This window comes from Lissotriton vulgaris, chromosome 7 (assembly GCF_964263255.1).
Source record: "Lissotriton vulgaris chromosome 7, aLisVul1.2, whole genome shotgun sequence".
In the NCBI taxonomy this organism is placed as follows: Eukaryota; Metazoa; Chordata; class Amphibia; order Caudata; family Salamandridae; genus Lissotriton; species Lissotriton vulgaris.
This window is the reverse complement of record NC_141695.1, coordinates 1,294,280,798-1,294,298,498: the sequence shown is the minus strand read 5'-3', so window position 1 is coordinate 1,294,298,498 and position 17,701 is coordinate 1,294,280,798. Positions and strand designations below refer to the sequence as shown.

Below are 17,701 nucleotides of genomic sequence, written 5' to 3'. Positions count from 1 at the left end.
TAAAGAAACAATTAACATGTAGAATCAGTGCCTTGTAGGATTAAATGGGTTGACACTCAAGTTCAAGTTCAAAAGACCTTTATTCGAATTTCATAAAATTCATAAAAGTACCGAACACAGCAAAAACACACATATACTTGTAGTACAAAACAATTATATAAACAGCATTCCATGATAACAAAGTAATTCATACAGTCATTGAGCAGTAAATTTCATTTTCTTATAAAATTTTTACAGTAGTATCATTGTGACTAGTTTCTGATTTCAGGGACTTTCCATTGTCTTACGTGCACGTATGGCTAGTCTTAAAAAAGTGCTAGTGCGAAAGGTCAGTTCGTCGGTATCCAGGGTAAGCAGCATCATATAAGATTCTTGGAGTGTGAGAGGTCTATGTTTTCTAAAATATGGGGTTAAAAACCATTTGATATATCTCACATAAAATTTACAGAAAAATAGAAAGTGCAGGTCATCTTGAGTACTTTTACCATCGCAAGGGCAAGGAGTGAGGTCTGTACTATGTTGGTACCCCAAAGGAAAAGACAGCAGAAATTTCACAGTTCCAGCCCTTAAACGAAACAATAAGGATCGCTCCCAGTTTGACATAGGGAGGGAGAGGTAGGGCGGCATAATTTGCATACAGAGACCATTTCCTATGTATTTCTTGACCCTTGATTTCTGTGATTCTCTTCCTATGCGCCCATTGCGATAAAGTGCATAAAGTGCTTTTTGTACATCGAATTTATCCTTTGGTTCAATAGCCATGGGGTCAGTGAACAAAATGTCTCTACCAATTTCATTAAGTGATTTGAGAACTTCTTTGAACCAGGGAATCTGCATACCATATTCACAGTTTAGGCAGTCCTTGATGATATTTTGTGTAAGGACAGCAGCATCATTCCTCCAGATTCTAATCCAGAAGAGAGCTGGTCTTGCTTTGATAAAATCACTTATATAGGGGAGATTAAGTTCATTATGGCAAATAAAATCTGAAGAGGAAATCGGTGCGCCCAGCACTTTTCTACAGAAACGATTTTCCTCTCTTTGGATACTGATGCTACTATCCGATCCCCAAACTTCAGCACCATGCGTGGCAACAGGAGAACACTGTAATTTAAAAATCTTAACAATAGCCTTTGAGGCACCAATTTTCTTTGGGCGGGGGAGACTCAGAACAGAATTGTTGGCTTTGGAGAACTTGCTCGTGGCGTGGGCCAAATGCCCACTCCACGAGCTGTTCGCAGCGAAAACCAACCCCAAATAAGGAAACTTATGAACAGATTCTAGTTTATCTGTTCCAATTCGAATTGTACTGAGTTTCCTTTTGCCCGGCCCACAGGACATAATAAAAGACTTTTTCAAATTAACTTTCAGGTCCAGTCCCTCCATAAAATTTACAAAACTATGTACAAGCAGACGTAGGGAGTTAGGTGTGCGTGCCATAAGGACAGCATCGTCTGCATATAAAAGCACTGGTAGGGGATTGCCTAGAATTGTTGGGACATCAGGGGTGGCTTTCTTTAGACAGTTGGACAGGCCATTGATGTAAATGATAAACAACAGGGGTGCTAAAACGCACCCCTGTCTCACCCCCCTCCCTATCTCAATAGCTCCCGATACCTCTCCGCCCATCCCGATACGTACCCGTGCTTTCAGGTCAGTATGGAGATAGGCTAAAAATCTAACGAGAGTGGCATCAAGGCCATTGGACAGGAGGATTGACCAAAGCTTAGATCTGTTCACAAGATCAAATGCGGATGAGAGATCCATAAAAGCTAGGTAGACAGGGGATGAGCGGGCAATGCAATATTTGTCGATTATCAATTTAAGATTTAAACATTGCTCCACTGTTCCTACCCCGCTCCTGAACCCCATCTGACAGGGATCTAAAAAGTCAGTATCAGCCGCCCATTCCAATACCCTATTATAAATTATACGTCCTAGTATTTTTAAAGTATTATCCAGAAGGGAAATGGGACGATAATTTGCTGGGTCTGATCTGTCTCCCTTTTTGTAAATAGGAACAATGATACTAGCAGCCCAGGTTGTAGGCATGGCTACTTTTGGGAGACTGTTAAAGATGTTAAGGAGTATTGGTGACCATAGCTCGACGTTGTGTTTGATAATATCGATAGGAAGACCGTCTGGTCCGGGTGCCTTGTTGCCTAGGCTCTCTTTTATGGCTTTCCTGACTTCTTGATCCAAAATCTGTAACTCTTCTAATTGACCTATATTGGGGAGAGAAAGCTCATCAGAGGGGGCGGCATAAATTTTAGAAAAATGGGTCTCCCAGGCAGCACTTGATATATTACAGCTGATTTGTGTAAGCTCTTTGCCCATTTCCCTCGTTCTCCTGACAGCCGACCAAAAAGGGCCGCTGCCACCCAGGTTGGCACTAATGACCAGCTTTTCCCAGTGTTCGGAGAGTAAGTTTGCCTTCCTTTCCGAGATTTTATCTTTGTAGTTTTTCCTGGCGGCTCGAACTACATCTTTGCACCTAGGTTTGGCAGAGAGGGCCTTTCTTAAATCTCTGTTGGCCACGGAGCAAGATGAATCAAACCACCGTGGCTCTTTGCATTCATTAGGAAGTGGGACTGACAGGAGGGTTTTAATGTTTGAGCATAAAGCTTCAAAGTCTACAATCAGTTTTTCGTTATTTGTACTTGGGGATGAGAGACATTTCAACAAATCGGGATATATCTCCTGAACAGTATCTATAATGGCCCCGCAATCAATTCCCCTCCATTTTAGGCGAAGGCCATCAATTGAAGGTGTAATGTCCCTTGCCCCATTTAGATTCATAAAAATTGGACTGGGTACAAAATTAAAAGTAGCTAACAATGGATTGTGATAGCTGAAAGACGTTTGCACCACAGAAGTTTTAGTTATACAATCTCTTAGCAGTGGTGATGTAAATATGTAATCGATAATTGAACCGTTATCCCTGCCCTTGAACGTGGGGGCATAAGGAAAATTCATATCATACCCTACACTCATTACATCAACAAGATCAAAATTAGATAGTATTCTAATCAGTTCCAATCCCCTGCGGTCATCACAATAAACAGAGTTAGTAGATCCATAGTTCTCTATAAGTTTCACGTTAAAATCACCCCCTATCAGAATGCCAGTCTTAGTATCTACTGATATGGAACAATCAATCATATTCAGAACCTTAGATAATGCAACAAAGTTTTTGTTCGGTACACCATAAAAATCATTGTTGTAAAAATTAATTAAATAAATCGTGGTCTTTGATTTTAGTTTATATTCCAGGATTTGAATATTGGGATTGGCAAGGTTATCTAGCTTCAGATCTCTGATTATACCGCCAGCCAGGATTCTAATCCCCATAAAAAGACCACCCACTGCTCGACCGGAGCTAGGTTTTACTGACGTCAGGCTAAAGCAGTGGTAGCCTTCAATGTACAGATTGTCAACAGCCCAAGTTTCTTGAAACATAAGTATGTCCGCATCTTTAATTAGTTCAATCCATGCAGGGTCCGAGAGCTTGGATTCTAATCCTGCAACGTTCCAGTTTAGGATTGATAAGCCATGTTTGGTTCCATATTTAACAGGTCTGTTCCCAGTATTCCCATTATCGTAGTGAGATAGTTCATTAGAAGTGGGCAGAATACTGTCAGACGATATAGTTTCTGTTGAACCAATCTGATCCTGGTACAGTACAGCTGGAGTTGTGAGACCCTCTGAATTACAAACATTCACATCGTTGCACATTTCGTTATTGGCCGATATACTCAGTCAGTCCTGTTCATCTAGAGTAGATAGATAATCAAACCGATTGTAAGTGGGGATGTTATACATTGGCCTAATTTCAGTCATCGGTGTAAACTGGAACGGGTTAGGGACTGGGTAAGGCCTATCTCTGTAATTGTTCTGATTCATGGTTGGAGCTTGAAAGTAGTGCGGAGGGTTGGGAGTTGGGATTGGCCTTGGGGGTTGAGGATGCCAGTTATGGCTGTTAGAGTGGATGGCGTTGAGATTCTGATTCTGGATAAAAAGGGGTGATTTGATCCTTGCTCCAAAATTCAGATCTTGGAAAGAATTTGTGGGGAGATTAGCCGTAGCTTGTTCAGAGGGTATCAGATGTCTGTAAAAGTATCCTAAGGGAAGGAGTGTGGTGTTAAATTCCCAGGGCGATGGTAAAGGGGCACTGGCAAGAGTTTTCTCTGCCCATTGTGGGTTTCTGAAGCTTATGGTGACACAGTCGCCCTCAAATTTTTTCCTGAGTGGGCCTATCCAACCCACTCGCTGGGTGTTAATAATCTCCCTTGCACCATCAATAGGGTAATTGCAGTTGGCAATTAGCCAGTGCAAGGTTTTATTTTTGAGAGATGTGGGATTTTCGTCCTGATCCTTCCTTAACTTGGTAACGTTTACTAACACTAATACATATGCGCCGCATTCCGGTGGAAGGTTAATGCGGGCAGGGACTTGCCTAGCTGTTTTTAATATTGGTTGGGCCGTGGTAGGGCTGCTTGTGGAAATTGCAGACTGACCTATGGTAGTCCCATTTGGAGGTTCGGTGTTAATATTGGTGTTAGTGCCAGGGTCCTTCCTTTTGTCTGAAGCTGCATTATTCGTATGCAATATTGATGTTTTTTTCTGACTAGTGGTTGGACCATTTGAATTAACCAATATGGCAGGTGAAGCTTTGTGTACAGTGTTTGTATTTGTTGGAGGTGCCTGAGGAATATTAGGTTTGGTGCCTGCTGTTTTAGTGGTATTACTATTATTTATACTCTTTGCAGGACCTTCCTTCAGAAAATTCTTAATAGGGCTACTCAGTTCGGCTAATTGTTTTTCTATTCGAGTAAGCCTACTTTCAATGGGGGATAAATAAATACTTAATAATTCCCCCAACCTTTCCAACATAGAGTCGTGTACATTGTCAGTGTTATCATTGATGTCCGTTGTTCTGCCCTGCTGAACCATTTCACTTTCATCCCCTTGAGAGATTACCGTAACCCTGCTCGCATTGTGGTTAGGGACAGAGTTGGTGTTTTTCCCAGACTTCCTTTGTACCCGGCCATATTTCCTGACCTTTGTAATCCGGGGCTTGGGTGCATGTAATTTTTGTTTTTGAACTGCACCCTCGCGTCTGCCTCTCAATTGCCTGGTGTTGTCAGCAGATATTGCTTTAGGAGAGGGGTTGATGGGTAAATCTGGGTTTTTTTCTAAATCCGTGCTGATATCAGTGTCTGAATCTAACAGGGGAATGGAAGCTGAGAGGTTGACCGCACTAGGAATGGTGTGAATGTCAGCACATACATTAAGTGGGGGTCTGATGTTATTTGGCATAGCCTGTGCAGGTGTGGTGGCAGCGGCAATAAGGCCAAGTGAGGAGCGTTTGGCGTGAGCCAGATCTTGTGATACCCTGCGTTCTAAAAGGCAAATGCCCTGATTAATGGCATCATTGGCCTTAGTTATGAAGTGGTCAATGGGGCCGGTCACAGGGCCTGCCCCAGTGGCGGCTGTTTTGCTGCGAGTACCCCTTGGAGACATGCTGAAAATTGCTTACCCTGTTCAAGAGAATGGGTCACTACACAGTACGGCGAGCAAGATTGTTAGAGACAGCGGGCAGATAGTCCCAACCGCAGTGAACAACAGTATTTACAGTATCAACAGTCCCCAAATTGGTGGTGACAACACAGTAAAGTGGGCCGATAAGTTAAAAGAGAGTACCTTGTGAAGGAAGCGATAGGGGAAGGGCCCCGTCCCGTCCTCCTCGTGCCTCTGAGGGCCACAGAGGGCCCGCCCTTTGCCCGGGCTTAGCCCCGGGCGCTCCCGCGCGCGACTCGCAGGGCGAGAGGGGGTGTCTGCCTTTTACAGGCGCCTCCGGGCGCTCTCCGGTCGTCCCCGGCGTGCTTCCGCCCCAGGGGCTGCTGGGGAGTGTGGTCCGCTGGTCGCGCTGCCTCCCGGCGTTCTGCAGCGCGTTCTGCCGCCTCGCCGTTCCCCTCACGGCTCTGATTGAACAGGTGAGTTTAAGGTGTTCCCCCACTGAGCTCCCGGGGGGTCAGCCTTTTACAGGCGCCTCCGGGCGCTCTCCGGTCGTCCCCGGCGTGCTTCCGCCCCAGGGGCTGCTGGGGAGTGTGGTCCGCTGGTCGCGCTGCCTCCCGGCGTTCTGCAGCGCGTTCTGCCGCCTCGCCGTTCCCCTCACGGCTCTGATTGAACAGGTGAGTTTAAGGTGTTCCCCCACTGAGCTCCCGGGGGGTCAGCCTTTTACAGGCGCCTCCGGGCGCTCTCCGGTCGTCCCCGGCGTGCTTCCGCCCCAGGGGCTGCTGGGGAGTGTGGTCCGCTGGTCGCGCTGCCTCCCGGCGTTCTGCAGCGCGTTCTGCCGCCTCGCCGTTCCCCTCACGGCTCTGATTGAACAGGTGAGTTTAAGGTGTTCCCCCACTGAGCTCCCGGGGGGGGTCAGCCTTTTACAGGCGCCTCCGGGCGCTCTCCGGTCGTCCCCGGCGTGCTTCCGCCCCAGGGGCTGCTGGGGAGTGTGGTCCGCTGGTCGCGCTGCCTCCCGGCGTTCTGCAACGCGTTCTGCCGCCTCTTAAATATCTTGATCCTTTAAAATTGTCATTTCAAAATCACAATTTTTGTTAATCACATTTCTATTTCTCAAGGCACGGCTGGGTGATGATGAGTGTTAAACAATATGTTTTTCCACCTTCCTGAAAATCATTTAGCTTTGTGGAAAAAGAACACAGCAAAGGGGGGGTGCACTATAAGAAGCTCCAGGGAAGTGCTGGGGAGCTCTCAGATACTTGGAAAATGGTAGTAAAAACGTATGGAGGGCAATTCACAGAGAAAGCAGTAATGCTGTACCCTTAGAAGTACTCTAATTAATAGGTGAAGATTTACTACTTTTTGGAATTCACCAGCATACTCAGTAGTATGCCTATAAAGCTGCAACGGAAAGTACTTTTAAGAGTACATATTTACTACTTTCTTTGTGAAATACCCCCATAGAAATTGCCCTCCACAGTGGTTTTCGTCTGTGCCTTCCAGGGAGGGATGTCTTTGATCATTTTGGGATGGTACACTAAATTGTAAGATAGTATTGTCTTGACAAGAAGGGTTTGCGTGTGTGGCTGTTTCTGCCCTCTCTCCTTTTCCTAAGAGCTAATATTTATTTTGTCATTGGCAGCTGATCTCCACTGGAATCATGTTTATTCTGCTCACCTTCAGCGTTCTCCAGTTTTGTGTTTCCGTATCCGTTTCTGCCTTTGGATGCAAAAGTCTCTGCAGGACGGCCTACAGTGAAGTGGTAAGGATACTTTCTCCCTTCCTTCCTAACTCACATCCCTCCTCCTATCCTTTCTTCCTGCCATCTTTCCTTCCTTCGTACCTTTGCTGAATTCTTTATTTCTCTTTTCAGCTATGTAGTCTTTCTCATTCCAGCTCTGTACTTTCTTTCTCTTTCCAGCATTATATCTCTCTCTAGCAAAAATACAATGATCTGCCATACTGAAAAAGGCAAGGAAATTAGTTATTATGCATGGAGATATTCCTCCTGCTAAGAATTCTCACAGTAATTAACTTGATGAGAGATGGAAAAACATACTTCCAGTACTGCCATGACACTTTGCAACAGATGTATCTTCCGGTGCAGCTTTCACATAGTACATGCCTCAAGAAAGGCCTAGTGAATTATGACGAACAGTACTTAACATTCCGCCTGCTCAGCAGCCTCTCCTCAATATCAGATGCCTTTCTTTAGGTAGCAGCGCTACCCAATCTTCTCTCTTTGACTTTGCAGGCCAATGTCCAGGCCTATTAAGCTCGGAAACAGCACGTACGTAGTGCTGTTCACATGCGCCAGATCTAAGACACAACACTCTATATCCCAGGCAGCCCACTGTTTCTCCTTCAATGCTGTCCAGCCTGCCACAGCAGGACAACCTTTAAGTTCATGTCACCTGAACAAGTCCCAGTGCAGACTTCTGTTCTCCTCTCACACCTCCAAACACCATATTTACCGCTAGGTGGGAGCGGTGCAGCACAGAAAACTGACCACTTGCTGTGTGAAAAAGGCCGCTTTACTGAAAGAGGTGCACATCAATTTCCTGTCAATCTGCCTTATTTTTTTACTCATTTATTTATGTATAACATGTATTAAGCGCTGCTGTTACCCGTAGGTGTCCTGGCGCTATGTGAGATCTACCCAAGGCTCAAAACCGAAGTGCAATTAGACTGTAAACAGCCAGGTTTTTAAAGCCTTGCGAAAAGCCAATAGGCTGATCAACCCTCTGAGGTGTAATGGAAGATTATCCCAAGCTTTGGCTGCATTCACTACAGAGCTTCTTCCACCCCCAGGAGGCCTTTTTTGCAAAAGACCTGCTTAGCAGCAGATGAGCGCAGTGATCTGGTAGGAGTATACCAAAATAACCGCTCTTTTAAGTAAGCTGACCCTGTTCCATGGATCGCCTTGTGAACCAGACACAAAGCTTTAAACTGGGCACACTTCCTAACCTGCAGCCAATGAAGCCTCCGTATCTCCTTAGAGATTGATGTGTATTTAGGGATACCTGAGACCAACCTAGCAGCAGCATTCTGCAGGAGTTGCAACTTATTCATTATTCTTTCCTGGATATTGAAATAAAGGACATTCCAGTAATCCAGCCGAGACATAGTAAGTGCTGTGACAACTGTTTGGTGACACTCTATAGGTAAGAGCGGCAGACATTTCTTACAAGAGCAGAGGACGTAGAGGAAGACACTGAATTCACTTGGTCTCTAAAACTGAGATTCTGGTCCACCCACACTCCTAAGTTTTTTTACCTTCTTGTTGAGTGTGGGGCGAGGACCCAAGGTCTCTGGCCACCATTCAAGGGTCCAAAAATTCGGGCTGTTCCCAAAACACACCACCTCCGTCTTACTGGAGTTTAATTTAAGGCAGTTTTGGGCCATCCAAATCAGTACGGAATTCATACTGTCTTTAAATCGAATCGCCATGCTCCGCCACTCCTCTGTTTGTAATGAGACCACAATTTGTGTGTCATCCGCGTAGGAGATCAGACTAAACCCAAAAATGACTGAATAAGGGGGGCCAAAGAGGACACATATACATTAAATAGTGTTGGGCTTAGTGAGGACCCTTGCGGGACCCCACAAGGTCATGAAAAAGACTCAAACAAGAATTTCCCCAAAGACACTGACTGACTCTGATTTGAAAGAAAGGATTTCAGAAGTCTCCATGCGGAACCCTGAACTCCAATCTCCCACAGCCGGTCCATCAATTAATCATGATTGACCGTATCAAATGCTGCCGAGAGATCTAGCATGATCAAAGCAACCTTGCCCCCTTCATCTAAAATAGTCCGGATCTCTTCAGTAGATTTCAAAAGAGCCGATTCAGTGATATGGCCCCCTCTGAATCCATGCTGGGTTGGGTCCAATGCTTGTGTTGACTCCAGAAAATAACTAAGTTGCATGTTTAAATTCCTCTTAACAATTATTGCTGGTAACGGAAGTCTCGATATAGGCCTGAAACTATTGGAGTCTTTTACATCAAGATTCGGTTTTAAAGAAAAAACAGGATAGAGGTTTTTTTCCATTCTAGCAGGAAGTATCCTTCGGCATACATAGTATTAAAAAATGGGGGTCAAAACTCAGGAGATTGGTTCTGCCGCCAATTTTATTATAGGTGTCGGACAATTGTCAGAAGTAGAGCCAGATTTAACCCGCATAAGATGATTGAAAGTGTCATTAACTGTGAGCTGGGCAAATTTATCTAGATGAGCTTTCTTTTCCGATATTAGGGGCCTTATGTAGGTAAACTACATTAACGATTCTAAAATACCAAATTTTACCGATTCGGTATTTTAGAATCGGTAAATGCTATGTAGTTGAAAATTCTGTAAGTATTACCGAATCGGTACGATTCGGTATTTACCGAATTGGTATTTACCGATTCGGTAATTCCCATTCATTCCTATGGCCCTGGAGGCCCATAGGAATGAATGGGAATTACCGAATGGTAAATACCGATTCGGTAAAAGGGGGGAACACATTCAAGGGTGGCAGGGTGTCACTTTAACACCCTGTTGCACCCCTGAATAGTGCATGGATGCACATGTGGCACACGTACATGCCCTATGTCTGCCACATGGCACTGTTATTAAATGCACAAAATTGCTTTTTTTAGGGTTTTCGATATTTACCACCAACTTGTAGTTGGTAAATAACGAATCCTGAAATGGGAAAAGCACTCATTTGAGTGCTCCCTACATTTCAGATTCGGTAATTTACCGAATCGGTATTTAAAGGAATCAGTAATTTACAGATTCCTTAAAATACTGGTTCAGTAAATTACCGAATCTGAAATGTGACCCCTACATCTCAAATGCCCAATACCAGTCGGTAACGGACGAAATTCGTTCATTTCGGCCGTTACCAACCGGTATTGGCCCACCTATATCTGGCCCTAGGTCCTCTGAAATTAGGGGCCATATGTAGGTAAACTACATTTACCGATTCTAAAATACTGAATTTTACCGATTCGGTATTTTAGAATCGGTAAATGCTATGTAGGTAAAAATTTGGTAAGTATTACCGAATCGGTAAATACCGATTCGGTAAAAGGGGGGAACACATTCAAGGGTGGCAGGGTGTCACTTTGACACCCTGTTGCACTCCTGAATAGTGCATGGGTTCACATGTGGCACACATACATGCCCTAAGGGCATGTATGTCTGCCACATGGCACTGTTATTAAATGCAAAAAATTGCTTTTTATAGGGTTTTCGATATTTACCACCAACTTGTAGTTGGTGGTAAATAACGAATCCTGAAATGGGAAAGCACTCATTTGAGTGCTCCCTTAATTTCTGATTCTGTAATTTACCGAATCGGTATTTTAAGAAATCAGTAATTTACTGATTCCTTAAAATACCGATTCGGTAAATTGCCGAATCTGAATTGTGGCCCCTACATCTCAAATGCGCAATACCGGTCGGTAACGGACGAAATTCGGTCATTTCGGCCATTACTGACTGGTATTGGGCCACCTACATCTGGCCCTAGGTCCTCTGTATTGCCCAACGTCCTCTTAGATTTAGCATTAGAGAAAGAGGAAAATATGGTATTCACTTTCTCATGGAAACATTTAGTCAATTTATCGCAGAGTTCCTGACTCTGTATCGTAGTAATAGCCACTGGGTTTGCCAGACTGTTGACTGTGTTAAATATTTCCCTTGCTGAGTTTTTTGTATTATTGGTCTTAATTGAGAAAAATGTTACCTTTGCGTTATAAATCAGCTGCTTATATTTAGCAAGTCCACGTTTGGATTCCTCCTTATCACAATCCATATATTTCTTTCTCCATTTTCTCTCCAAATGTTTACAGGTCAATTTATGATCCCTTAGTTCCTGAGAATACCAAGGGGCGGAGGGTGCACGCCTTTTAAAATGGCACATTTTACTGGGAGCTAATTTATGACCTGCTTCTTCTAACCAGCTAGAATAGGACTGTGTACCCTCTTCAAAATCACTAGGTGGCATGGTTAAGGTCTTATTGAGGACCTCAGAGAGATCTTCAGCCGTTACTTTGTTCCACGCTCTTTTCACCAGTCTTTTATTTAATGGCTTCTGAGAATGGCGGTCGGGGATAGTAAGGTTAAATAGAACCGTCTTGTGATCAGACCAGAGTAACGGAAGAATAGTCGTGACTTGTAATTGTGGGTTGTTAGAAAAAATACCATCAAGTGTATGTCCTGCCTAATTGGTCGCCCCAGTCACAAGTTGCTCTAAATTATTGCCTTTCATCAAATCTAACAATTTGGCTGTGTCCGTATCTGAAGGGGCTTCCAAATGGAAATTGAAAGTGTAAGAGCTAGCGGTGATACTACTTTCCACAAGTCGTCCTGCCTGATCACTAAAACAACCTCTAGGGCCAGGTGGTCTATAGAAAAGTGAGCCTTGAAAGGTGTACTGAAGAGATAGGGGAAAGGAGAAGTCCAAAACCTCACATCCTTCCACCCCTCCCGGGCTAAATGTGGCGACCAGTGAGGAATGGTAGATGACCACTAATCCGCCTCCTCTTCCAGTAGGCCTATTCAAAGTATAGCATACATAGTTAGAGGGTGTGGCTTTAACTAAGTCCGGACCTGTTGCTTTATCAGTCCAGGACTCTGTGATAAAAGCAATCTTTATGCTTTCATCCTCTATATATGAAGCACACTCCAAACTATGTTTAATCAGTGATCTCACATCCATGAGGACACATTTCCAAATGGAGGTACTCATCTCCCTATCTATCTTTGCGCAAGTTCTAGAAGAATCTATAGTTTGAAATAAAAGCTCTGGAATTTTGATTCCGCACCCTGGGCACACCTTAAAATGCTCCTTAGAAAACTAACACTTGCTATACATCCAGTGAACTAGTACTCGCCCCACCCCCACCTCTACTGTCCCCTCCCCAACATACCACCATGCAGCCAACTCATTTAACTGTATTGCATTTCGACATTTCCAACTTTCTATTCCCTCTACATCCTATGACATTATGTATGAAACTGTAAGTAACCAAATGTCTTAAACTGAAATTTGAACTACCTGCCTCCCCTCCCCTTGCACTTGGTTCCCCAACCAGCAACGCCAACCACCTTTTGCCAATACCTGGCAAACCTTTTATGAACCTTAGCACCTTAGCACCTATTCCAAGCAACAATGTACACAACTATGCCCCTGCACACCTGACTCAACAACGGAGCCCTTATCTAAAAAAAACATCAAATTGTACCCCAGGAAACTCTAGATAAAGGGATGGGCGAGCAGGGAACAGCGACACAGACATGCCCTCTGTCACCAGCCACCAGGTCACCTTAACCTAAAATGATGGCAGGGAGCCCAACATAACCCCTTAGATATAGTTTGGGCTATAATTCTGCCATGGTATGTTGCCCAAAACAGAATGGCAGTCACTGGACGGCACGACCATCCCAATCTGCCCGAGCGGCAGAATTACCGCTGGCCACTCTCCCCCACAAACTCCCCTTATATCACACAGCGATGTGCAGCAAGTCACTTTGCAGCGCTGTGTGACAGGGAAAGAGAAGGAATGCACTATACTTAACATGTTACGGTGCATTCTTGCTTTTTCCCAGCACTGGCCCACAATGTGCTTCCAAGCACCAACGCAGGCACTCATGCACAAAAACCAAGGAGAAGCAATCCTTTTTTTCCTAGTTAAAACCTCAACTGGGAGGCGTAGCAGTTTTGATACATTCCCAGGTTTGCAATGTATGGTTAAACTGGGAATGCTGCAAAAACCATGTTTCTTTGAATGGGAACACCCACAGACCACTGATGGAACTCCTCCCTGGGGCAGAGTAATGCGATGCAGTGATTTGCGCTAGGTTGCATTGCTCTGGATTTATTAAGTCACTCCAGGCCATGCAAGATGGCCTAGCGTGGCTTCTTAAATAGCATCTCATGGGTTGCGTTGTTTTTTAACCCCGTTACCCAGTGCAAAAGTGACACAATCCTTGATAAATATGGCTCTTATTTTATCTCCCATCAGCCATCTTGTGGAATGGTTGTTCTCACCATGGCTCATTTCTACGCTGTAGCCTTTGCATTCACAGCTTCCCGGACCGTATCAGCAGGCACAGCGGTACAATAAATATCTAAATTCATATGAGAGATTGTTTTCGAGTGCCAAGTATTGTAGTATGATGCCGATCAGGGCCGGCTTTAGGGCAGTGCAAGTGGTGCGGGCGCACTGGGCGTTGACCTTTGTAGGGGGCGCTTACCTCAGAGGGGGCGCTGTGTTTAGCAATAACTTATGATTAGAGAGATGGAGGGCACTTTTGCCCAGTGGTAGTGAGAGAATCTGAGGAGGTAGTAATTGGTTGTAGGGGCGCCAAAAAAGATTGTCACACCAGGCGCCACCAACGCTAAAGCCGGCCTTGAAAATTGATGTTGGTTTGTGGATAAGGCTGAAAATCCTGGTGGTCTGGGGCTTTGTCCCTGTGTTCCAGCTATACATTAATGATAGTTTCCACATCTTCCATTGAAGTGTAAATCTCCTTTACAGTGCAGTTTTCAGCTGCATGGCGTTGGGATTTTTGGGGTGATTGATTTCCATTTGTTTCAGTGTGATGTGGAAATCAATGGCAACTCGCTGATGAATGGCAATTTAGTGCGATAGGATTCGTTACGCCACAAAATACAAACACAACACGGATGGTTCTGATTTTCATATATGAAAATAATTGCAACACAACAAGAAATATTAAATGTAGAGATTGAAAAACATGTAGCATTGTCTTGACTATATATGAGTCAAAGCAAAACTTCAATGGACAAGACATATTACTAAAATTAATAATCATGAGGAAGAAACAGAAGAAGAAATTTAAACTATATGGAAGTCAAAGATAGATCCCTGCACAAATATTGAAAGCTGGATGGAACAAGGCATCGAGGTATATTCACAAAGCGCTGAGAAGAGCCAACTTTAATCGAATGCAGCGGTATGCACAATGCCTTTTTGCCTCTATACCGCGGAAATTCGACATAAGCACAAAGCTGACTTATCAAACCAGTGTCCCATATTAAGAAAACTGGTACATGGGACCACATTTTTTTATTTGTCAACCACTGGGACAATCTTTTTTCAAGAAATATTTATTTCATTTATATTTATTATTTAGCCACGGACAGAATGCGAGTTCTATTTGGAAGCTCTGCATGTGTGGGAAGTGTGGAGTGAACCAGATAAAAGGTTTTTAATGCTATGTTAATTGCGCACTCATTAATTTGGAAAGGCATAAAAGCACCTAAATTAAAAAAGTGGATTAACAAGATAAACAAAGAAAGGAACGCATGCATTTGTAAAAGAATGAATGTATCTCACGAATTTGACATTTGGGGGCTATATTGCTTGAATATTTGAAAAAAATTGAAATCTGTACAAGGTTGAAATGTTGACACAATGAATAACATTTTTTTTCTGAATGTGCCCCCCCCCCCCCCCCCCGCCCCAAATTTTCTTGCAGTATGTTTACTAATAGCTCCAGCCATTATGGGTTTCATCCATTCTGTCACTTGAAACACAATCCTATAGAGACACCATTGCTTATGCAGTGACTGCGTCATCACTTATCCTCTACTCATTTCCAGTGACTCTCACAGTCATGCACTTTGGAACAGTTTTAGTTTGAATTAATCTTTTCTAATACCCAGCTGTCTTTGCCTCCTACAGAACGTGGTGATTTATCAAACCGCCCCTCCGAATTCAGCAGACCCTGGAGTTAGTGCCGCCCTATGAAGAGTTTTTGAGAAGCCCTGAACTAATGACGTCAACAGGAATTGAGGTCAGCAGTTCCTGTATGACGAAATGAGAGCGCGCCACGCTTGGCCTGGGAGGCCTCGACTCGACCCAGCGTGGTGGTCCGCGCCCTGAAAATGCAGTGTTCGAAAAACACCACTCCGCAAATGTATGCAAATATATTGATAAATGTACAATCATATGCAATGAGCTATATATATTTAGTTATCAAAAAATCTATTCCTTTGTAATATGTATTCCTGGTTACTTTTTAATCATGCAAGCTTTATATTGAAAAAACTAAAAGCCATCCTGAGCTACTGCATAATATGAAGACAAGAGTAGATAGATGTATATAAGGAAAGGGAAGGTAGAAGTAGCAGAAGTAGAATAATGGGATGAATGAAAGGAAAGAATGAACGTAGGAAGAAAGGAGAAAAGGAAGAGGAAGAAGGAAGGATAGAAAGAAAGAAAGAAGGAAAGGATGAATGAAAAAGAGCAGGAAGGAAGGGATAAGAAACAAAGGAAAGGGACAGAAGAGAAATATGGGAAGAAGAAATGAAACAGTGGGAAAGATGAACCAAAGAAGGGAAGGAAAGGAAAGAAGGTGAGACAAAAACAGGTAGAGGGAATTAAGGGAGAGTGAAATAAAGCAAGAATGAGAGGACAGAAAGAAAGAGACAGGGACAGGAAAGAAGTGATGGAACCGAAAGAAGGAATACTGAATAGAAAAAACATGAGAAACCAAGAAATGAACAAAGAAGTGAAGATAAAGGGAAAGAGGTGAAAAAGAAGGAAGGAAAGAAAAAGTGAAAGAAAGAAAGAAAGAAAAAAAGGTAGAAAAGGGGAGAAAGAGAAAAAAGAAAGGAAGAGAAAGAATGGAAAAGAAAAAACACAAAGGTGAAAGAAAGAAGAAAAATGTAAATCTAGTGATGCTCTCAATGACTCTCTGAAGTCATTGAACTAATATGTTTTTTGAGTGTAGTTTCCGAGAGGTTTACAAACAATCTCGAATGAGCCATTTATTTTCAGGCTCCTAAAGCGGAAGCAGAGCACCCTTGTTTATTTAACAAGGAAATTGGGCAAATCCTGCTCCTGAATCCTCTCTCAGCCTGCCAGAACTGGACTCAAAGTGTTTTAAGTGCAGCATTAGCAGATATGTGCACATTTGAATATTAGGAACTCCAGGCCACAAGCTACTGGTAGCTCGATCAACGTTTTGGAAATGCATGTTTTATAGAGTGCAATAAATATTAATGGACCACAATAAATAAACAAGCATTGGCAAAGCCAACAGGTTTCGCCTATGTCAAATCTATCGACTTTGTCAAAGTGTTTTTTATATGTTGCACAGCAAAAAACACAACAGAGAGCGGGAGTGTTGAAGAAGAGGGACTGTAGACACATGCAAATCGATGTTTTCTGTAATTAATTGCAGGAGCCTGCAGCAAGTTAAAGGACACTGACTGCAGACACAAAGCTGTGCTTGCTCCATGCTTCACGGCAGGAACAATGGGGAAGCCCCAGGAGAAAGCTGAGGTGAGGAGTATTCTCCAGCGCCAGGAAGCCTGCAAGGTATCAGTTGAGCTATACAAATATTCAAAAATAAACAAAACAAAATAAAAGGAGGAGGCTCTGACCAATGAAAAGCAAGGAAACTAGAGTGACATGGGAGCCCGCCAATGAGTGGGCTCCAAGACAGTTTTAAGATTTTTTTTTTTAATTCATAGGCGATTTCGCAAGTATAGCGCAAGCGCTGTGCAGGTAAAATCTAACCAGGCAATTTAACTCTCTGCAGCATTTCCGTTCTCCTGTGGGGGCTGTATTGCAGCTCAAGGAGCAAGCAGATAACCCATGGTAGGCCAGCCCTCGGTTCTAGCCAGACTCCTATCCCGAACGTCCTTAACTTCTGTCTAGTGCCTAGGGTCAAATCTCGCTGAAAAACATTTGGTGGGTTGGCACAGTCAGTGGTCAGCGGGCATCTGTAGTGTTCCATCACTCCTTTTGATACTTGCCTACAATGTCACACCAGCTTGGGAAGTAACAAAGTGATGGTGACAGAAACAATATAGCAGTCACAATATGGCTTCCTAAATATCTGCAGCACAAGACAATTGATACCTTCATCACTTGAACCTTGTAGCACTATTGGCTGACTCGAAGTGTCCCAGTAGGCCATTTCAGGCTTTCCACCACAGACGAGATGTTCTAGGTATGCGTTCTGATCAGGTTCTGGCCAGGTGGCACTGGCAGAAGCACTCCCACCCATTCCCGATGCTCGTTACATTGTTTATATAGTGGTCTGTACAAAAGGATACTAAGGCCAAAACAGGCACACATCCTGCAAATTATTTCTGCTTTTGTGGGCATTCAGCGCTTTTCACACATTTTCAGCAGCATGTAGACTACATAAGC

The 17,701-nt window shown here is 43.7% G+C and overlaps 1 protein-coding gene across 6 annotated transcripts in view; it reads left to right on the top strand.

Moving 5' to 3' along the window:
• The window catches only part of LOC147703524 (membrane-spanning 4-domains subfamily A member 4A-like), a 1,156,223-nt gene that overhangs the window by 404,172 nt on the left and 734,350 nt on the right, over positions 1-17,701 (top strand). For 2 of the 6 annotated variants that reach the window (XM_086931892.1, XM_086931891.1), the window contains 2 exons: positions 7,160-7,279; positions 15,221-16,882. In XM_086931892.1, the coding sequence (XP_086788018.1) occupies positions 7,160-7,279; positions 15,221-15,286 (186 nt within the window). In that variant the 3' untranslated portion in view covers positions 15,287-16,882. Of the gene's footprint in view, positions 1-7,159; positions 7,280-15,220; positions 16,883-17,701 lie in introns of those variants that run through there. The other 4 variants (XR_015297582.1, XR_015297581.1, XR_015297583.1 and 1 more) reach the window with 4 other exon arrangements.